The sequence below is a fragment of the Chlamydotis macqueenii genome, chromosome 1, assembly GCF_036417535.1.
Source record: "Chlamydotis macqueenii isolate bChlMac1 chromosome 1, bChlMac1.mat, whole genome shotgun sequence".
In the NCBI taxonomy this organism is placed as follows: Eukaryota; Metazoa; Chordata; class Aves; order Otidiformes; family Otididae; genus Chlamydotis; species Chlamydotis macqueenii.
This window is the reverse complement of record NC_141556.1, coordinates 119,443,468-119,467,191: the sequence shown is the minus strand read 5'-3', so window position 1 is coordinate 119,467,191 and position 23,724 is coordinate 119,443,468. Positions and strand designations below refer to the sequence as shown.

General features: G+C 40.3%; 1 protein-coding gene across 2 annotated transcripts in view; it reads left to right on the top strand.

Moving 5' to 3' along the window:
• DSCAM (DS cell adhesion molecule) overlaps positions 1–23,724 on the top strand; it is a 401,860-nt gene that overhangs the window by 289,827 nt on the left and 88,309 nt on the right. For both annotated transcript variants that reach the window (XM_086739932.1, XM_086739937.1), the window contains 6 exons: positions 412–540; positions 5,881–6,048; positions 9,958–10,028; positions 16,222–16,462; positions 18,067–18,213; positions 19,984–20,139. In XM_086739932.1, the coding sequence (XP_086596058.1) occupies positions 412–540; positions 5,881–6,048; positions 9,958–10,028; positions 16,222–16,462; positions 18,067–18,213; positions 19,984–20,139 (912 nt within the window). The remainder of the gene's footprint in view (positions 1–411; positions 541–5,880; positions 6,049–9,957; positions 10,029–16,221; positions 16,463–18,066; positions 18,214–19,983; positions 20,140–23,724) is intronic.

The following is a 23,724-nucleotide window of genomic DNA, read 5'->3' as shown; positions in this document are numbered from 1 at the left end:
ATTTAGCACTTTTAAAGTTTATTATTCATATTTCTACTGTCACCTTTTGTAAAAAAGCTGTAGAAGTATCAGTGAAACGTGGTGTTCAAGACAAAAAAAAATTTCTAGCATGAGTAGTCCAATCTGGAGTACTTTTAAGGAAATGCAACTCTATGTTGCGTATAAGAAGGTTAAACAGAAGTCAGTATTCAAGATTACATCAGTAACTCCGAGGTGAAAAGTGATTTTTCCTCCCTCTGTTGAGTATTCTTCAGCAGGTGATTAACCAGCTCAGGATACTAATGAGTGACAGGAGAAAATGCCATGAGAGCTTACCGCCAGTAAGCTATGCCAGTGCCACACTCATTAATGTTATCTTGTGATGAGTATGGGTTTTTTTCTGACTAAAATTGTGTGTGTATGTTTACTCAGAGCCCCCCGACCCTCCTGAAATAGAAATCCGAGAGGTGAGAGCACGCAGTATTGCCCTTAGGTGGACCATGGGATTTGATGGAAACAGCCCCATCACTGGCTACGATATCGAGTGCAAGAACAAGTCGGGTAAGAAATAATCTTCCTCTGAAGTAATCCCCATTGCTGGTCATTCATCACTGAATTTGTACCACAAAAGATAATTCATTAATTGAAACTGCCTGATGGAAATTTTTACCACGGTTTGTTTAATCTCCCACAGAGATGATTTATCTTCATTTCTTGTCTTTCTTTTTTGAGGTAAGGATGTTAAGTTTAGCAATTGCTGCTTTTCCTTTTTACCAGAAAAACCTACATGTAAGGGGGACAAATTTTGTTGCAAGACAAGCCATTCTAGGTGACAGCTGGTATGATGGTTAGCTAGCTGATCCTTGATCCCCATTTTTATCATTTCCCTATTTTGATTTTTTTTCTTTTAGTTTTCTGTTTTTCCCTATAGAAAAATACCTGCTTTTACAAATTATATTTTATTGTTGTGCTGATTTTTAGAAGTTAATTTCCATCAATATATGAGTACATGGCATCCTGCCTGGAAAGGTAGCAGTGAAAAAGGGTAGTTATAAGAACTTCTAGATGAAGAAAACTGTGTGGTAGTTTGCTGAAGCACCATGCAGAGTTTTCAGTCACATACTGGAAATACTCCAAAGGATAAAATTGTATTGGAAGGCCAATGCAAGCAGATACTTTTCTGCTAGGTCACCATATAGTCACATTGATGAACATCTAATAAAATGAATTAGGTAAATGGTGAAAAAAAACCCAAAAACACAAAAAAACCCCTAAGTCAGGAAAATATTCCTGTTCTGGTATATATTAAGCTGAAAAACTGTTCACTGTCTATTGGAATCTAAAAACACTCAAGGTCCGTTGGAACTATGTTTGTGATGCCAGACCATACTTAAAATTAGGCGTATCGATAAGCACTGTCCATAAGTCAGGCTTTGAGAAGGGGCTAGATAGGAAATTGCAATGGAACAGTGTTTTCATATTTTAAGTATGATTAAAAAGACACTGAAAAAATATATTGTGTTGGTTTATGTTGGAGTTTGTTGCACTATTTGTAAGGGGATGTGGTCCATTAATAGGAATGTTCCATGTGTGGTTATCAGTGAAACTTTCTGTTTATCAAAGCAACTATAGTACATTTATAGTCTTCTCCCTTTAGTTCTGAGATGTAAAAATGTACTTCATAAAATTCTAAAATTTGCCAAATTAAAAAAAAAAAAATCTACCCATCCTTACTATTTTCCATTAGTCTATTTTATGGATTTCCCTTTTGCTTTACTTAGGCAAAAATAGTGTCATGCTTTTATTACTAGATGAAATATTTTCCAGAGTATTAAATTATCAGTCATCATTTTTGCATTGGCTTTGTAACTGAAATTGGTGATGTACAAGTGAGCACAGTACCTGGAAGATTACAAGTCATAATTCCCCACTGAGGCTGCAGTCAGGAATCACAGCTTTGGAAATGTAGACTAGGTAAGGATGCCTTTGAGAGACACGTGAAGCTTTGTTTGGGCTTTGTTTTCTTTCCAATTCTTTTATTTTTGATACTTTTCCTCTCTTCCCAACCATTCATCTGCTATAGAACAGGTTTTGAAAGTCATTCTTGCCTGATAGACTCCTTCCTTGCCCTAAAACATCACTTGTATTTCTGAACCATGTAACTCAGCATAACCCTGTCTAGGAAAATTGAGCTGCTTTCCTTTGATTGAAGCAGTGGTGAAAAGGGATTTCAGAGCTCTAAAACATCTTTGTTTAGATTTAGTTCAATGTTTTCAAGTCTTAGTGCAGAATGCTGACAAAGATTAAGTGGTAATCACTGAGAACTTGCATTGCAAAATTATATCTCTGTAATATGGCATGATAAGGCAATAGCAAGACAGCAAATGAAGTGCCATCAGATTGGATGAGAACATCAGGATGCCACATACTGATAGCAGTTAAAAAAATTGAAAGAGTTAAAAAATGGTGCGTGGTAGAATTGGTGTTGGAGAAAATAGTTATCTTTATACGAAAACAGAGTTGAATTCTCACACACAATTTTTGTCATTAATTAAATCATCAAGAAAATGGAACGCCAAAGATGGTTACTGAAGAACTTGCACAAGGTAGCCAGGGAAAGTTAGAACAGAGAAGAGGGAATTAAGACAACTTCTCACCATTTCCAGATGTTAAAGGAACAGAAGAAAACTTTGGTAAAATATTCACAATCCATATGGTAAGATTGGGCAACATCCTCGAAAGGCCAAAATAAACCTAACTGCACTGTTGTATTTAGTGAGAATTTTCCATCTATTTTTTTTTGCACTGGAGACTCAGAAATGAGTTTATAGCAGGATGCATCATTTAGGCATCTCAAGAAGGAAATCGCAAAACCTCTCAGTTTCCGAGAATGTGCGGGTGACCCCATATCGTGCATGGACTTCACTGTACTCATGTATCATATGTACCTGTGCTGCAACATTAGACAAAAAGAGACACATTAGTTACCCTCTAGAAGGAGCATGGACTCACCTGTCACATAGGAGGGTGGCATCTGTAGGGTTGCCATGCAGGAGCAATGTGAATAGTGGGGGCTCAGCAATTCAGGCTGTTAGATATGACGCATAGTTAGATATGATGCCTGTCTGCACAGAAATGTACCTGTGGCACTCAGAACTGGCCCTTCATTGTAACCGCTGATGTGTAGCCGTCAGACTTTTTCACCTGAGGTGCAGAAGAAAGGTTTGAAGATAGGAACACGTATATGGGTCCTTCTTTGTGCCTCTCTCCTCATCCTTTTTGGTTTTCAGGTCACTAGGGAAAGCTGAGGGGTGAACTGAACGTCAGTTCTGCTCAGATCCTGATCTGAAGATAAACTCTAGTTTCCTCTTTCTTCTGCTGACCGGTGAACCCCCTGCTCCTTCAGGACGCAGATGTCCTCTGGGGGAACCCCAAATCTGCCAGGGTACCAGGTGGCTGCAGTACCGGTAGTAGCCACCGGGCGGCAGCACCGGCCCTCGCCCGGCAGCGGGCAGCCGCTCACTCTCCACCCCGCCCAAAAACCGGCCTTGAAGAGCAAACGGGCCCTGCTTGTCTTCTGCAGAGCAATCCCAAAACTTCGGCCTTTATTTTAGGAACGAGTGGAAAGCTGCTGGTTTCCGTAAAATCATAAATTTTTCAAAGATCATTGTGTCAGCATGCATTTTATATGCACACTGAGAAGTGCCTGGGTGTCACATTTTATGAGCGGAATAAAGAACACATCAAAAATTCTTTCCCTCAACTATTTTTTTTTTCTGCTAGGCCATTGCTGCTTGTTTTCTGTGCTTTTTCAGTCTTTCTAGCTAAGTAGATTTTAGAGCACTCTGCAACAACAATAAAACCCGGAAGAGCCAATAGTCAATACCTCACTCAATTACTTACTATGTGGACACAAGAAAATATTTTTAGGATTTGCCATAAGAAAACAAAATTAACTTTTTTGTTTTCCTTCTTTTTTCTTATTAACACTTAAATCTGTCAAAATTGAAAATGGTTTTGGTGCTAGATTGATTGCTTTCTCTCCAAATTGACTCAGTTTGAAGGGATTGCTTTTGTTGGTTTATTTTACCCTTCAAAAAGGGGATACGTGTATCAAAATATAGTCCTGAAGTCCACACAGTAGTCATAAATAAACACTGGAAACGTACATTTACAAGTACAGAAGACTGAGTTTCATCTCTCTTTCTCCATCTCTCGTTACTTAATTTACTAGGAGTTATAAGAATTTTTCAAATTTGTTTTTTTTATTTCAGCAGTTAATATGTACTACAGAGTCCTACCACTCAGCAGTCAGTATTTCAAACAACCAAGTGAAAACTTAAGCAATTTGATAATATACAGACTGTATTAAAAGAAGTTATTATCCTCATCACGTCAAATTTAACACATACTCCATACCACGTGGGTCTTTTTAAAAATTCCTTTCCTGTTGGCGTGGTACACTGGAACAGAGACTCCTTCTGTGCTTGTATAATGTTTAAACAATGGAGTGTAACTACCATTTAAAATTCTGTAAAGTTTAAGAAAGCAAACTGAAAGCAAATTGTGGCAGCAGTGCCTGCAAGTAACTTCTTTAGAGGTTTTGAAAGTGTCGTACAGAAGAAGCTGTGACAAACTCCGTTACCAATGAAAAATATTATTTAAGTGAATTCAGTTAGTACTTACATGTCTGATTCCTAAATATTTTCTGGGTAAACTAAGCGACACACACAAGCAAACAGGCTCTGTAACAAGCCAAGCTGCAGATGTCATTGTGACAACTAAAAAGAATTTACACAGTATGTGCAAATATTTTGTATCTGAATGAGCTTTCTATTTTTAAACTAGTCTTTCTTATCTGCTGAGCCTTCTGTGATCCTGCCTACAATGACCCACACTGTAAAACACTCCTGTAGAGCCTCCAGTGACTTCCCCCATAGGATGCTGCAGAGGTTAAAGGAGGAACATTGCCTGCAGTGAGAAAGAAATGAAGGATGGCACCTATAAAAGGCATCAAGATGCTTTAAATGGATAGATTCTATTATTTTGTGTGCAGCAATCGAATGTATGCATGACAAGGAGGGGTTCCTGTGTTTAGCCAATTTCCATCCATTTTCCTATTATATATCTGGAGAATTTATTAAAAACATAACAGGCAGATGGATAGTAAGCATGAATAATAACAATGCATTCCTCCTTTTACAGATACATGGAAACAGCTAAGAGGGTTCTACATTCCCCTTATATTAAACGGCTCCTGTAGCCTAACACGAGTCAGGGAAATAGCATCCATCCTGGAGGGTGCTGAGCACCACGTCTAAGCCAGCAAAGTGCTCCAAGCTCATACTCACCGTTCACCTATGGTCTGAGCACCTGGAGTTTGGGATCAAACTTTCTGCCTAATCTCTGCTGGTCTAAGAGCCCTCCATTCCTGTTTGTTAACTCCCTTTTCCCTCTGTATTTGGAGCACAACCTCTCTGAGTGATGATTTCTGTGGGGCAGCAGCTCCAATCTTTTTCACAGTTGTTCCAAAATAGCCATGGTAAAAAAACAATATGTACACACATACACACGCGCACTCTCAAAACTGAGGAATCTTTGCTGCTCGTACCACTCCTTCAAAAAGAAAAAAAAAAAAAAAGGCAAAGGAGTAGCTATTTCCTCAGATTTGCTGATGACCCCGGGGCTGAGATCCCATTATTCACAGCATCACACTTGGAACAGTCAAGACTGCTGTCAAGGAAGGTGATCACTCAATTTGCTTGTAGCAGCAGGCATTATCTGGGTTAATTCAGCAATAGCAGTATCCAGCTCTGTGAGGCAGTTTAACTGCATACTTACATTAGCAACATTAACATCATCTTTTATTTATCTGTTATATTTTAATCTCTTATTAAATAGACTCTTGGGATTCTGTTCAGAGAACCAAAGATGTTTCCCCTCAGCTAAACCAAGCCACTATCATTGACCTCCACCCTTCCTCAACTTACAACATTCGGATGTACGCCAAGAATCGCATCGGCAAGAGCGAGGCCAGCAATGAGCTCACCATCACTACTGATGAAGCAGGTATGCTCTGGTTTTGTCGCATCTAAATTGTGCTGGGAATTATTGCCCTTTGACATGAGGAATCTTTACTTGAAATGCTGCTTATGTTGCTGCAGCTGCATTGAAAGAAATACTGAATTGTTCCCATAAAACATTGTGACTTTTGCAACTTCATTGTGCAGGCCTGTAATTAAAGCTGTTCAGTGGCATCTAGTGGTCAAAGAAGACATTGTGCTCCAAATTTTCTGCCTGGGGTACTGGAAATGGCAGGTCTATATCTACAGCTAGGCAATTCAAACAACAAAAGCCTATTTTCAGCAGTGGTTCCTTCCCTGTGGATCTTGTGGCTTTCCTTAGATGCCCTGGTATTAGTATAGGTAACTAATTAAGCTACCCTCATTTGAGAATATTGGTGTACTTGAATCATATTTTCCTTTGGTATTCCATCCGCTACCCCACCCACCATTTAATTTTCTTATTTCTGTATAAGTCAGTTGGCTGTCATTAGTTAGTGCCCCTTTCCTGTTCTTTGTATTCTTCTACATCGCTACAGGTTTCTGTACCAGGAGGGCTATGTGGGCATTTTCACTCTGATGGGTGGAGCCACTCTTTTGTGCACTCGAATCTCTGCCTTCCAGTGCCATCTTGTTTTTACTTCTGAGGGCTAGCAGAAGCAGCAGATGCATAAGGACAACACGGCATTGTGCATGCTACCACGCCTCTGGGTTACCTGTGAGAGTGGAAAAAACTTCTGGGTGAAAAATGGAGGGCTACGGCTTTCTATTTCGGCAATTAGGAACAAAAATGCTGAACGGCCATGAATACTTCTGCCAGATATGCATTGCAATTATATACAATGTACAAAGATGTGAAGTTGAGAGTAACCCAAGCAGCTTCAACACCCTTGGCCATGAAACTGGGTGGAGTTACTCTGAAAAATCTTGACAAGACAGGAGCTTGCTCATTTGTATTTGAAAACACATTTTTATCTTGCTAATTTTATTTTTCCTGTTATCTTATGCTAAGTCAGCAATGCTTCCTTCTTTGGGCATTTTTAGAGGAAAACCATAATGCAAGTACCTGGGTGACAGTGTCCTGGCAGTGAAAACCCTGCTACGTTTTCCAGATTGATCTTGGTCTAGACTTTAAACACTCAGTGTCTGATTTTCAGTTCGGCTCATATGAATACAACTGTGCAATTCTCACTCATTTTCTCTGTGGGTGAATTTGCTACGGTCAAAATATACCCCATGTCATGAGAACATGCTTATGGTTCCAAGGGACTTTTTGAATAAGAACAGGACACAAGGGCTCACAGTGCAAAGCCCAGTAAGCAGGAGATAACATGAGCTGCATTTCTTTTTCACCAGGTGTCTTTTTTCATCCTAGTGGAAGAAGAGGAGTGGAGAGTATTCACATTTTTACGAGCCTTCAGTTAACAGCTCTACTAACAGTGAATAGTTTGTTTGCAAAATATTTATCATTTGACCAGGGTTTTCTCTTCCTTTGTTCAAAGAAAATGTGAAATGACTAGAGAAAACAGACTACCCATTCTTCCATAATCTGTATCCCCCAAATGCCCATCCTTCCTTGTGCATATATGTCAAAGTAGAGAGGTGGGTCTTGGATCTACTCTCTCATTCTCTTTATTCACCAATGCTTGGAATATTTCTTACTTGCTGAGTTTTTCCTGGCTGATAATTAAGTTGTCAGGATCAGCAGCTGGCCTTGAAATAAAAAAACCAGCTTCCCCATGAACAAGGTGGAACGTTAACATCACGATTTATTCAGTTCTTTGTAACTGAGCTTCAGAAAAAATTGATCCTTTTGTCGCTGTCTTTTAAGGAGCCATCTATTTGGAGAAAAAGACCAGCAGTGTGGAACTGTATTCAGAAGTCACTGATCTACCTGGGGAATAATTGGAAGAGAGGAGGTCAGGCTTAGGCACAGTATGTGATGTTCATCTCCTGAGTTTTGATTTCAGGTAGTGTGCAACGTACAGGAGCATAGGTTTTTGATCACTGTTTACTTCTGTTCTCTGCTTTTACAATAGGAAATGGAGAACAGCATGGGTGCAGGGAATGAGAAAGAAGGTAATGAGAAGGGAACAAAATAAAGATCCAAGAAAGACAGTATAAAAACTGGACCACTCAAACCATGCTATTGGCAAGGGGACACAGATTGTGTATCACGTATTACAGTGACCTGAGTCACCTGGCACTAACTATTAGAAAGCGAACTGTAAAGTGTCTCTGTGGCAGAAAGATAGTCAAGAATGGCACGATTTCAAAGCATACAGATCAAATCTTTCCCTCCATACAACCACAGTTAGCGCCTGTCCTGGAAAATAGACTGTACGTACACACTTGCAGTAATACTTGTCAGAAAAACAAAAGTATTATGGCTGTTGTTTAATACTGAAATCAACAGAGGAAGCCAGGATATCTGAGTTTCCTTTATGTCTTTGTCACAAACTCTGTATCACATTAAGTATGTAAAATTAATGACTTCTTATTTAACATGTCATCATAGTATGCTGGGAACTGTTAACTGCTCAGGTCTGTACAAACCTTTGAGGTCTTTCAAGGAAAAGTCAAGGTTTTAAGGACACATTTTATATCCTTTTTTTTTAGGATCAAATGCTTTGCTCAAATTCCACCACATTATAGTGTATCTGAAGAAACGACATTAATGTTTGTCAGTAGGGGGACAGTATCAAGGACAGAATTTAAAAAATTTGTAGACCTCATTTTTGCCAGTGGACTTTTTCCTCTTCTCCTTCCTGTCCATTACTGCAAGGGGAATGGAAATAAAGTTCTTTCAACCTTTGGAGATTTCCCATATGAAAGACAGTCAAGAATAGCACAGAATAGGGCATACTTAATAACTTAAAACATATTATAGGCTGTATTCTGGATCTCTCTGCTTTCATCAGTTAAAGCAAAATGTTCTAGTTCCTTTCATCACAGCTTTCATTTACTGCTGCTCCACCTCTAACAGCCCCATCTCACCCTTTTTATTCCTTTACTTCCTTTGTCATGCTATTAAACTTTAATTAATACCTTTTACTGAGGCCATATTCTGCATCAAGGAAACCCTCTACAGCAGCTCGAGATTACTCCATGCCTTTCTTCAGATCTTTCTGTTACAATAATTTATCTTGCTGAGCAAGCAATTTTCTTCACACCTCTCCATTCAGTCCCAGCCAAATTTTGATCTGCTTTGTAGCTGCCCCCCTAGACTCAGGGCCTTCTTTTTTCATTCACCTTTAAAGCATCACGCACACCCTTGGCAGCGTATCAATAGTCAATGAAATGCCTCCTGACTCCTGCAGGAGCTGCAGCGTGCTATTTCCATCTGGCAGTTGTTTTTTGCCTGATTTCCAGGCTGGGATACTTACAGTGGGGAGGGACAGAGGGTAGAGTGTGCATGTTTCCGTGTGTAAAATATGTGATATTTGACTGTCCTCAGTCTCTAGTAAACAAAGGGATCTCACTGGAAAGTTTGTAAGAAGATGAAGGCCAGCTGAGGAGATCCCGTCTCACCTGCTTTCAAGTGGGTTCTGCTGCCTCTCTATCACCTACAGGGTTCTGACTGCTGAAAATACATCTTGCCTATTTTCTGAACAGAAACAGAATTGTGAGCGTATCACTAAACAAGAAAAGTCACTACTTACTATTCACTCTTATTTTATTTGCCAGGTGGCTAAGTTTTGATATGTATTTTATTTCACTGTTGGCCAGAGATGACACCTGATTAAAGAAGACACTAGGCTTTATTTGATGAAGTGGTATCTTCGTTTTTCCGTATCACATTGACTCTGTCCAGATCTTTGTGGTGCCGGTGTGTTAAGTTGGTGACATTCCATGTGAAGTGCTGAATTCTGCATGCTGTGAGGGTCAGTATTGATCCATCTCTTCTTTCTTTCAGCTCCTGATGGTCCACCTCAGGATGTCCAGCTTGAGCCTATATCTTCACAAAGCATTAGGGTCACTTGGAAGGTAAATACACACAGCCATGAATATAGACTCTGACAGTATTTTGGTGCATTCAAAGAGGTTTCGTTGATGGGAGTATTATAACAACTGTGGATCAGTTATTTTAGTTGGGAGAGACCTTGCAGATGCCTTTGCCGACAAATCTTATACTGGCCATTAACACTGGCGCATTATCCAAAGAAAGAACCTTCCATTGGAGAGTAATAGGAGCAGCTGCTCACCTGTACTGATGACAGTAACATTCCCTACTTCCTTCCAATTTCAGAGCTAAGGCTATGTGCTTGGAAAATGAGCACTCACAGAATTGCAGTATGGTTTCGGGCAAAATTTTCCCAAACTGGAATGGACTGCATTTTTTTTGTTTATTTATACAATAAATAGCCAGCACAATCTTGTGTTAGTTTTGACTTGGTTCCTGAAAAGCCAGGTTTCTGTAGTGCGTGATTTCCATAAAATGCATGTGGACATGTAACTACTGAGGTGTCCAACAAGTAGAGAGGAACCTCAACTGTCAAGATTTATTTAGTAGTTCAGTGGTGGCTTAAAAATGGTGGATTAAAAATTCTGTTCTGATGACACATTTCAGTATTAAGCTTCAAAAGCAGTAGTCTTTATCAGACTTCTTATGCACAGGTGACAAATACAGTGCTGATTCTTGAACCTCATCCACATCTTAAATTTATATCAGTGTTGGTTTTCAGCAAATGGTTTCCAAAACCCAAAGGCTTGTGGTCACTAGACACAGGCTTACCTGGTGGTTGAAGTGAAACACAGCAATGTATTTATAAAAGGCATACGTGAAGCGTGGATTTAAATGCAGCATACAGTCAGCAGAGCAAAGGAAGTAGCTACTGAAGCAATGCAGAGTGTACAAGTGATTCTCAACAACTGAAATAAAAGCTTAATGGGTTGTTTCTCTTTAAAGCATTCAAAAAGTGTGACTGTCATTGGATCTAGTCAACTCTAACCTCCAAGCTTCTATGCATGAACTTGATTTTATGGATGCATGGGTAGACAGATTGAAAGGCTTTGCTTGGTTTTTTTAAAGTTCACTTTGGGGGATACTTTCAAAAGCAACAAGAGAAGACAGGTGCCATTGATTCACTGCTGGAGTTTATAGCTGCCATTTGTGATTCTGAAGATTTGCCGTTAAATTTTATAGATGCAGATGTATGCAGGCAGCTACAGGACAAAAGAAAATTCCAACACCTACATTTCAATAACATTGTCTAAAATACGGTTTAATTTGTACTTCCAGGCCACTTCAGGTGCGACTTAGTGCCCTGATCTCTAGGTATTGTCTGGGGAGTAGAAGCATGTCAAAAGAGTAGATGGAGTTGTAGTCTCAAGATCATGTTTGGAATTTGATTGGTGAATGCTTGTTGAGTACATTGGTATCTAATACAAGAAAATAATCACAGAAGTAAGCTCTGTAGCGAATATATACTCCATTGCCCTGCCAAGTCTCGTGAGCTGAGTGTAGAGATGTTTTTTCACAATTAGAATAAGCTTAAGGTGTAAGCTACCTGCGATCTTGGAAATGTCTGCTTGTATCCATGCAGCATATATCCAGACCAGAAAGGTGGTTCTGTGCTCCCAGAACTGTGCACCCTCAGGTGAATCTGGTGCCATGCACTGTGCAGATGCTGGCTAAACATTTGGAGCTTACTGTGGACGGTGCTGCCAGACTGCACACCCAGTCTCCAATGAATACAGTTTCCTGTGAACCTTCAAGATATTATTCCCATAGACCCAGTCTCTGTTAAATCTGTTAAATCTTTTATTTTATTGACCAGCAGTATCTGATGTGGTCAAGCAGCACGAGAGGCACTGTGGCAGTGAGATGCTCCTGGTAGTGTGTCCTCTAGCAAAGCGCTAGGAAGGCGCTGCTGGCTCTAGCCAGAGGTAGCTTACGGCCCCATCATGCCTCCAGACTCCATGAGGTGTTGTTTTGCAAGCAGCAGAAACTCTGGAGGTCTGCCAGTGAAAGGATGGACAGCAAAAGGCACCACTGAAATTCTGCTCAGTGTGATCTTTGTGTTGACAAGCCCCTGCGTGCTCAGTTTGAAAACTCTGTGCCTTGATTTGTAGTCAGTGCTTTATCTGCTGGTATGTTAGCTCCTCTGATGGGTGCTAAGTTTCTCTGTGGTGCTCAACGTAGTTGAAACTTAATTTTTTTCCTTGAGTTTAAAGCTCCTTTGCAGACACAGGTGAAAGCAGTGATCAGCCTTCCTGAAAGGTTAGTGCTTGCATAGTCCTAACTTTACTAGAATTATTTCCTGAGTGAGAATTTGTAACAGCTGATTAAGAAGACCTTCTAATTAAGAAGTCCCAGACCAGAAGTGAGCCATTCACTTTCCTTGTTTTTTTTCAGTTTTCTCCTGGCCAAAGCAGTTTTAGTCCATTACTCAAAAAGGTACCTTAAGGTGTTCCCACAAACATACTATAGTTCAGTCTCATGCTGAATCCTGACTAGTCATTTTCATTTTGAAGTCATGTGGAGCTTTTGCCATGAAAACCTATGACGACATTATACAAAAGGAATTGTGTTGAGGACTACAGTTTTTTTTAATATTGGCAAATATAGACAGTGCCAATAACAGCAAAAGGAGTGGAGAGTAACACATCAGTTATCTTTCATCTTGTATTACATTCCATTTCTGCAGCTTGCTAGAGTCATTAATCTTCCTTTAAAGTTTCTCTTAGCCCATTTTTAGAAAATCCTAGTTAAGCAAAGTTTTATAGATCTGTGATCTATTTAATCCCTTTTCTATGTGTCCACATAGAACACTGGGTTTCAGGCTGATTTTTTAAATAATACTCAGCAGTTTTTGGCAGTTTAAAATGATGCAGGGAGAATGGGAATGAGACAGGAATTCTCATTTAGAAAAAAGCATGAAAATATTCTTTGTGTGTGTGTGTGTGTGTAGTACTTTGCATAGTACATGAACCTATTAAATTTAGGCATGGGAAATATTCCTTCTCCTCTTTATGGATAGACACATGCACAAAACTGTAAATGTCAGACTTTGAAAAAGTCATTGGTACTCTGTTTTACAAATATTGAATTTATTGTGATAAGCAGTAAGACCATGGTCTGAATCTTACTTTTTCATGATGTTCTATGACTACTGTCAAGTTTAACAATATTTTTCCCCATGAATACTTAATCATGGACAAATGTTGCTTCACTGAATTTTCTACCAATAAAATGGTATATACACAATAAGGCATATATATCAAATATGCTTTATTTGTGCAAAAAGTCAATCCAAAATGAAGCATTTAGATAGTACTAACAAGGCACATTTGAAGTTTTGTGGAGCAGAACATTTAAATGCTTTGTTCTGAAGTGACTTTGAGCTTGTTTTGTATTGTATAATGCTTCAAAGTGAAAAAATAAAAAAATGTTGATCTTTTATTCAACAAAAAAAAATTCCCTTGACCTAAAACAATTATAAAGATGTTTCGTGAAAACTGAAAAATTTGCTGTTTTATTCCAATTCAAAATGAGAAAGTATATAATTGCAGAATTCCCAGTGAAGAGGCTATTCTGACTATTGAGAATATTTCAATGTGTAGTAAATGTATTCCATCTGTTTTACAGTATGATATGTGTTCCAATATATGTGCTATATGCTTCTGTAATCTATTACGTACAAGGCGAATGCTCACTTTTTCTCAGTATACAGTGCATGCCTTATGATATATAGTGTACGTACTTACAGCATCTTAATGTGTGCTGTATGTGGCAGTAGGCAGTGTATGCCGTTCATAAAACAATAAATGCACTAAATTGTGCAGTGTATGTATTTTATGCATGTTGCTTGTGATTTCAATGTGCGATGTGTGTTTGTGGCAACAACTTTTGTTCAAAAGCCACCCGTGGCGATTCATGGGAATGTTCCAGCTGCAGCCTTTAACTAGGAGAAGCTTTAGATCCTGAGATGTACAACAGTGTTAACATTTGAGACAAGAAATCTTTATGCAGATTGTTGAGGATTTGCCAAGCTGTGATGGAATCCAACACTGATGGAGAGCACTGATGTCAAGACATGATTAAACTGGTGCCTCCACACTGATACACATTTAGAAAAGATACAGTGGCCTGCAATGTTGTCTGCAAGTGGTCATCCCTGTAATAACACTTGTTTGAGTTGTCTGCTGCTTTGTCCAAACTGTTAGTCCTTTAGTCAATTTGAAATGTTTAGATTATGTTAGTTCAGTCTTTTTTTTTCCTTCTCATCAACACTGACAATGTCTGAGCTATGCAAAATGCTATGGCTAATAACAGAATTTGAAATCCTTCAGCTAATGAAACAATCAACCCTGAAATATTTAATTATTTAAATATGATAAAGATTTTCTTCTCAGGTGTAATAAAACAGCTTTACCTTATGAAGATATCTGAATCTCAAAAAAAAAAAAATAATAATTTGACCTTAGTTTCCACCCCACAGTCCAGTTTAAAAAACCCCCACCTTTTGCAATCATTTGAAGATTATGAAGCCATGCAGTTGTTCGGAATAAGTAACACACTTGCAAACAAAGTGTTTTAGTAATAAAAGATCTACATGTTTCTAAAGAAGTCGAGATTTTTTTTTTTTTCACAATGAAACACAAAGAGGAAACAATTATATTCTTAGATTCCAAAAAGACACTTCTAATCCCTGCAATGTGCCTTACAAGGTGCTCAAAACCTGAATCCCCTAATTCGGTCATCTACATCTGAATGGAGAGCACCACGCTTGCTTATTGGTACCAGAGGAACGGAAGTACTACAGTGGAAATCATATCCTTGCTTCAAGTTTTGTTTCTATTTCTGAAGGCAGGAGGGAGCAAAAAAAAATAAAGCATCTGAAGAGATAATTAAATCAGTCAGATCCATCCAGTGATACATTTTAAACATGGAGAGTGTGCTGGTTTTTGCAGAGTAGTGATTTGTTGGTAGTGGATGAAAGGCTAATCCTGCGCTGGTTTTATTAGCTCCAGTGAGAGTTTAGTCCAGTGGACTATAAACTTGCTGAAATAGACAGGTCCTGTGGTAGAAAAGAGTATTCTTCTTGAGAATGTGTTCCTCCGTAGATTTAATGGGCCATAGTAACAGGAACTGCTGCCTCTGCCGGTTTAACTCACTGCAAATAAACTGCGTCACAAAGACCTTTTTCATGGGTCAGTAGAATGGATGAGCTCATGGGCATCTGTGGGAATTTGAAAGTTGTTTGGAGGATTTGAAAGAGTTTTTTGTCTGTGGATTATAAACTGTGCCTTAAATTGTTTGTATTAATTATACCTCATATACATAGAAAATCGGACAGGAACATTATCACATATTGAAATTAGTCCGGTACTATTTATTTTGAATTTATTAGGTATTTCTGTCAATAACAAGCTTTTCCCTTGAATTGCCAATCATTATTTTACTCTAGACTCCATTTTATATTGCAGAGCACGGAAGTGATTGCAGGTACAGGGAGTCTCGCACTGTGACTGAGAAATACGGTACACAATTATGGCCAACCATTTGGTACTGTCCATATTCCTGAATGTCAAATATTGTACACCTTGTTCTAGTAGCTATTCAGTATGCAAATCCCTGCTTTCCAATTCATTATTGCCTTCAGCACTCATTATCTAATCATCTTTCCACACTACACACAGAATGAACAGAAGCATATTTCAAAGGACGGTGTAAAATTTTCCTAATGCATCTAGCTGAATAAACGTGTGTGACTGCCTTCAGCAGATCAATAAACGCCTTACTAAAGAGGTAGTGAGTGAATGGTAGGGGCTTCTGACCAAAACACAATTAGTAGTGAATGGTAGGCCTGTAATGCGAATATACGCTTATCAACTCAACTTTGATTCACCTGATAAAAGAACAAAACACTATAAATTCAAATTATAACTCAAGAATATCTCCTTATCAGATTTTTCTGTTTATGAACCATTTAAAGGTCTTTCTTTTAGCACAGGAATGCACAAATTAGAACAAACTGCACCTGAAATGTATATATCATGGTAAAAAGTTACTACTTCCTGTGCAGGGAGTATTTTTGAATTGTTGCCTAGAAATAGACTTGTATTTGGTAGGAAAAAAAAAATGTTGACTTTGTGTATATTTCAAAAATTATAAGACGAACAACTTGACTTTGGAGACATGTACTTAATGTGTAATCTTTGATTTTCTGTTTAGGCTCCAAAGAAGCACTTGCAAAATGGAATTATTCGTGGATACCAGATTGGTTATCGGGAGTACAGTGCAGGGGGCAATTTCCAGTTCAACATCATCAGTATTGATACCACTGGGGACAGTGAAGTTTATACGCTAAATAACTTGAAAAAATTCACCCAGTATGGCATGGTAGTCCAGGCTTGTAACCGGGCTGGAATAGGACCTTCTTCTCAGGAAATCATCACCACCACTCTTGAGGATGGTAAGTCCTAGGCAAACAGCTATCATGGGACATATTATTTATTTATTTCTTTTTACCTTGTTACATTTATTGCTTGATTAGTGATTATTATAGTGATGAAAATAGAAGACCAGACTTTACAGGTATTAGATACAGTAGACAGATGGAAAGAGACTGGCCAATGAACGTGTACAACATTCATTGCAAGAGATGCAGATTCATCAAGGTAAATAAATATAACTCTCCTAATGTGATATATCCTGCTGTGAATGATATTGGCTAAGACCGCAGCTTTCATTAAAAAGCCTATTGCTCTGGTGTTCACACATTTGCAAATTTTATAGCTTTATAGCTTCATAGTGATCTCATACTTTCGAGATGCTAAGAAGTAAAACTCTGAAAGGTGAAGTGGTACTGTTAGTTTTATTGGCTTTCTTTTGTTTTCAAATCAATCTGCTGTGAAACCTAGAGCTCTTATACTGCACAGTGCTTTATCTTGTCAACATAAAGAGAGATATGTGTTTTTTTCAAGGATATCCAAACTAATGAGAGAAACATCATTATTATTTCAGAAAAAAATTCAACCTGTCTAATCCAAGGAACAATTTAGATTTTTTTTTCAAACTGCATCAAAAGTATTTCTCAAACAATGAGAGGGAGTCCTCTAGTGGAAATAGAGCATTATTCCATATCCAAAAAGAGGCCCAATATTTTAGAGGAGTATAAAAACAAATAACAGTGCTAAAGGATACTGCAGTGCCAGCTAGTAATCTGACTTTTTACATGGGAGAAATGGAGTAACACACATCTAAAATTCTCGAGCTACAGATTTTGAGGCATATGTTTCATGGAAGGCTGATGTTTTTCATTTACTCTAAATGTAGGTACATCACTGCAAGACCTCAGAAGGCAGTATACTCACATGTGCATATGTTTTTTGTACAATAAATAGTATTTTTTTTTCTTCAGAATCTGGCATGCTTACTTTTTTTGCCAATATTTTATGTTGGTCGTTACTCAATTTTGGATCCCTCTCAGAATTAAAGATATGATGAGCTTTAAAAGCAATGACAAATACTAATACTGCTGTATTGCTTTACAGTAAATGGCCAGCATAAAATGCCTTAGATTTGGCAGACTTTTTCCAATTTTACCAAATGTCAGTGAAAATATTTTATGAACATTTTTTTCCAGTATTTTTTAAAGAAGTGCCTGATTTCCCATTCCCCCTACCCACTCCCCCAATTTAAAAGGGACATTAGAGTTGTCCAGAAAGATGGCAATTTGGCTGCAGACTTAAAAAAATATATTTAAATTCTTTGCAGAATATCCTGCATATTTCAGCACTAGGACACATGTCTCCTTCAAAAGAAGGAACAAAAAAAAAACTGTTAAAAGACTAGTCAGCAAGTGGGGGAGCAGTACATCAAAAGTCATTCTAGGGAAATCAGCTGCACTTGCAGAAACATAAGGATTGTAGAAAAAATAAAGGTCTCACATTGTTAAAAGTGTGTAGCTGCTAATTAAATGACAGGTGGTGGTATAGCAATGAAAACTGAAAGGGTAGCCAAAGGGTAAACATTGGGTATTCATGAAGTTAAAAAATGGTGAACATTTTATTCCAGTGCCCAGTTGCCCTCCAGGGAATGTGCAAGCCACTGCCACATCACCAGAAACCATCTCTATTTCTTGGTCAACTTTGGCGAAAGAAACCCTGAATGGGATTCTGCAAGGATTCCGGGTTATCTACTGGGCCAATCTCTTGGATGGAGGTGAGAGAAATCAAGCTATAACCAAGTAACAAGTTGTATATGGCCTTTATATAATTTGCTCTCTGCTGTGAAGGCATTATACTTCCTTTTCTCTTTGGTTTAGAGAAAGCTTAATCTACCTGTGAAGGAAGCCATTTTCTGTAGACCTTTAACAGAGTAGCAGGCATGGCAATGCTGCCTGGAGGGGCCCTTGGAGAAGGCTTCCACCATGGGTTTGCAACACTCCATAGACCTACCATAGTGCCCAGAATGAACTGAGCAAATTTAATCTCAGTTACAAAGTTCAGCTGGTTTCTTTTCTAAAGAATGATGATAAGAGCCAAGAATATACCTGCTTACTCCTGTATTTTATTTTAGTTTGATTGATTATCTGTTTGCTTACCTAGTTGCCTACTTGAGAGGTTATTGATTATTTTTTGACAGGATGCATTTCATCTCCATAGCTGAGGAGAAGGAAAGAAGGAAACATTTTTGGAAAATAATTGTTACTTTCAAGCTAGCCTCTTCTGTTATATTTTGTACTCTTAGGATAATTCCTAGGGAAATAGACTCCTAAGCAGAAAATGAGTGAAATGATCAAAGGAAAAATGAGATAGCTTACTAATCTGCAATTTGTTACATGATGATGATTCTATATATGGCACTGTCTTGTAAATTAAATGTTAGTACGTTTGAGATGCACATGCCTTTATTCCTATTTGCCTTGCTGAATTTTCACAGCTCTAGGGCAATAAGCTGTCTCCCTTCTTTTGCTTTCATCCATCAGAATTGTAGTTCACTCTAATACGCAACTGTCTTGCAAATCCTGGCCTCTGTTAGTGTGGCAAGGGGAACTCAGAGCGGAAATGTAGCCCAGAGGCCCATTGTTACTGCCAGTAATGTTAGAGTCAAAAATATTTGGAAATAAACCACCGATTCCTCTGTACATTTAAAAATAAAGATTAAAAAAGTATGAGGAGCATACATAAAAAGGTAGACATCACAAATACAAAATTAAATGTTTTCAGTGATGCCTGTAGTCTTTGGATCACATCCTATGTGAATATTATCAGTGCACATCTAAGCTTCTGTGTGATGTCCTACAACATGATAAAAAAAGATGATGTTCATGCAGTGCTTAAAACTGGATTTTGTTCATTTCTTCAGCTTTATTTTCTGCCCTAAATACGTTTAAAGCTTTTTTTGCTGTATGGGTTGTACTTCTTAGCTTGCTGCGAAAAAAAAAGATCCATATGAAATGCATCATCTTTCTGCAAGTAAATCTGGTTTTACTGTGTTTAAATCTATTGTTAGCTGGTATTACTGCCATCAAGTGCTTTGCAGCAGCACTTGCTACATATTTTAAAATAAAGGGGACTTCTTCATGTTTTTCCATATGAGAAATGGCCTTTCTCAAAACCAGAAAATCTTTACGAAGATAACTGACTTTCTCATTTTTACTTTAGGGAATGTTTTGCAATAATCTCTTCTTGTTATCTATTCTTTATGAAAAATCTTGTTGCTTGTAAAAATTTTCAATTCTCTTCCCTGTATTAAAAAAAAAAAACCCACAGAAATACGTTTGAAAATTAAAACTGGGTCTGCTTTGAATAGCAAGAAGTCAGGACACAAAGGAATTTGTTTTAATTTATTATAATTCATTGCTGTTTTATTTTAACGAAGCATTACTTCTCTGATACACTCTTTAATCCCCAAGATTTCCACAGTAGTTATCAATAGCTGAAAGAAGACTGAACTTGGCAATAACTCAATTTCCTTTTTATTCTATAGAGCTAGGAGAGATAAAGAATGTCACTACTACACAGCCATCACTAGAGCTTGATGGCCTGGAAAAATACACCAACTACAGCATTCAGGTGTTGGCTTTTACACGAGCTGGAGATGGAGTGAGAAGTGAACAAATTTTCACCCGCACTAAAGAAGATGGTAAGGAGTAAAACACTTTCCATTCCCACTTCCATGAAATGTTTGTATGTCTCAGCTTTCAAAATAGTGCAAATACTGTACACAAACATGTGGAGTGAGGTTTCTATCTGGAGGTCTTGAGTTAGAAGCACATGGAGAGGAGTGTGTGCCCACAACTTTGAAAACAATCTGACCGTTTCCAAGGCTCCAGTTCAGGTGAGCCAGAAGTTTGTAGATAACACTAATGATCTGAGCAAGTTTGTCTTTTTTTTTTTTTTTTCCAAGTACTTCAGGGTCTTATTTGAGAATTTTGAGAGAGTTTGGGTTAATTCTTCTGACGTGATTGAAAATGGGAAAGGAGGAGAGACTGTTCTGGGATGATCTCATATAACTTATATGCTTCTAAGAAGATTGGTTTTTGTATATATATATAAAAATTCCTTCAAACACCTCTTCCCTCAAAAGTAAAATGAAAAACAAAAATCTCTTGCCTTTCTTCATAGACCAAAGCATGGAAAAACTAAGTCCTAATGCTGAAAATTTAAGAAACTTTTAATCATACTCAAAGACTCTGGGGCGCAAGTGGTATTCTTGTCAATCCTCCCAGTCGAAGGGCAGGGACCTGAAAGGGCCAGATGTATCTGGCAGGTTAACTCGTGGCTCAGGGAGTGGTGCTACAGCCAGGGCTTTGGGTATCTAGACCATGGGGTGTGCTTTGAGAAGCCCGGGCTGCTAGGGGCGGATGGCGTGCACCTAACTGAGAAGGGGAAGAGTGTGCTTGGCCAAAGTCTTGCCAGACTCGTCCGGAGGGCTTTAAACTAGTGTTGCTGGGGGAGGGGGAGCACAGTTCAGCCCACTGCTGTCAGCATGGCGCCAATGCCAGCACCGAGGGTCCAGAAGCCGAGGAAGGATCTCAGGTATGTGCAAATGAACTTAAACTGCAGTCCAAAAGAACTCCTGTCGCTCCAGCTAGCAAGTTGGCTTTGTCGGGGGCCCAGCTGAAGTGTCTCTATACCAATGCACACAGCATGGGAAATAAACAGGAAAAGCTGGAGATGCATGCACACGAGCAGGGCTACGACCTTGTTGGCATCACAGAGACATGGTGGGACAACTTGTACGACTGGAGCGTCAACATGGAGCAGTATAGGCTTTTTAGAAAGGGCAGGAAGGGGAGACGAGGAGGGGGTGTCGCTCTCTACGTCAGCAACCGGCTGGAGTGCATGGAGCTCCGCCTGGGGATGGAGGAGGAGCTGACAGAGAGCTTATGGGTCAAGATCAGAGGACGGGGACAGACAGGGGATGTTATGGTGGGGGTCTATTACACGCCGCCTGGCCAGGAGGGCAGAGCAGATGAGGTGCTCTATAGGCAGATAGGAGCAGCCTCAAAGTCACAAGCCCTGGTTCTCATGGGGGACTTCAACCACCTTGACATCTGTTGGAGAGACAACACAGCAGGGCACAGGCAGTCCAGGAGGTTCCTGGAATCCTTCCTCCTGCAGGTGATAGAGGAGCCGACAAGGAGGGGTGCCATGCTCAACCTTGTGCTCACCAACAGGAAGGGACTGGTGGGGGATGTGAAACTGAAGGACAGCCATGGCTGCAGCAACCACAACACGGTGGAGTTCAAGATCCATGGGGCAGCGAGGAAACTACATGGCAAGCTCTCTGCCCTAGACTTCAAGAAGGTGGACTTTGGCCTCTTCAGGGACCTGATGGGCCAAGTGCCATGGGAGGTGGCCCTGGAGGGAAGAGGGACCCAGGAAAGTTGGTCCACCAAGCTGAGCTCCTCCAAGCTCAGCAGAAGTGCATCCCAATGAAGAACAAGTCGGGCAAAAAGGCCAGGAGGCCTGCGTGGATGAGCAAGGAGCTCCTGGACCAACTGAAAGTGAAGAAGAAAGCCTATAGAGGGTGGAAGCTGAGACAGGAGCCTGGGAGGACCACAAAGAGGCTGTGCAAGTGGCCAGGGATTGGGTGAGGAAGGCTAAAGCCCTGACAGAACTGAATCTGGCCAGGGATATAAAAAGCAACAAGAAAAGCTTCTATAGGTATGTAGGGGACAAAAAGTCCAAGGAGAATGTAGGCCCCCTCCGGAAGGAAACCGGTGTCCTGGTTACCCAGGACATGGAGAAGGCTGAGGTACTCAATGACTTTTTTGCCTCAGCCTTCACCGACAAGAGCTCTTGTCCCACCACCCAAGCTGTGGAAGGCACAAGCAGGGACTGCGAGGATGAAGAATCGCCCATTGTACTTGAAGAGCAGGTTTGGGAACATCTGAAGAACTTGAAGGTGCACAAGTCCATGGGACCTGATGAGATCCATCCGCGGGTCCTGAGGGTACTGGTGGATGAAGTTGCCAAGCCACTGGCCATCATATTTGAGAAGTCGTGGCGGTCTGGTGAGGTCCCCGATGACTGGAAGAGAGGGAACATAACCCCCATTTTTAGAAAGGGGAACAAGGAGGACCTGGGCAACTACAGGCTGGTCAGCCTCACCTCTGTGCCTGGCAAGGTCATGGAGGATATTCTCCTGGAAACCATGCTAAGGCACATGGAGAGCAAGGAGGAGGTTGGTGACAGCCAACATGGCTTCACCAAGGGCAGATCGTGCCTGACCAATCTGGTGGCCTTCTATGACGGGGTGATGGCATCGGTGGACAAGGGACGAGCAACGGATATCATCTACCTGGACTTGTGCAAGGCTTTTGACATTGTCCTACACGACATCCTTCTCTCTAAACTAGAGAGGCATGGGTTTGATGGATGGACCACTCAGTGAATAAAGAGTTGGCTGGATGGCCGCACTCAGAGAGTGGTGGTCAACGGCTCGATGTCCAAGTGGAGACCGGTCACGAGTGGCGTCCCTCAGGGGTCCATGCTGGGCCCGGTCCTGTTCTACATCTTTGTCATCAACATGGACAGTGGGATAGCGTGCACCCTAAGCAAGTTTGCCGATGACATCAAGTTGTGTGGTGCCATCGACACACTGGAAGGGAGGGATGCCATCCAGAGGGACCTTGACAGGCTGGAGAGGTGGGCCCGTGCCAACCTCATGAAGTTCCACCAGGCCAAGTGCAAGGTCCTGCACCTGGGTCACAGCAATCCCAGGCACAAATACAGGCTGGGCGGGGAATGGATTGAGAGCAGCCCTGAGGAGAAGGACTTGGGAGTGCTGGTGGATGAGAAGCTTAACATGAGCCGGCAATGCGCCCTTGCGGCCCAGAAGGCCAGCCGCATCCTGGGCTGCATCAAGAGGAGCGTGGCCAGCAGGTCGAGGGAGGTGATTCTGCCCCTCTACTCTGCCCTGATGAGACCCCACCTGGAGTACTGTGTCCAGTTCTGGAGCCCCCAACACAAGAAGGACATGGACCAGTTGGAGAAAGTCCAGAGGAGGGCCATGAAGATGATAAGAGGGCTGCAGCACCCTTCCTATGAGGACAGGTTGAGAGAGTTGGGGCTGTTCAGCCTGGAGAAGAGGAGGCTCCCGGGAGACCTGATAGCGGTCTTCCAGTACCTCAAGGGGGCCTACAGGAAAGATGGGGAGAGGCTGTTCAGTAGGGCCTGTTGTGATAGGACGAGGGGTAATGGTTTTAAAATAGAGGGAGGT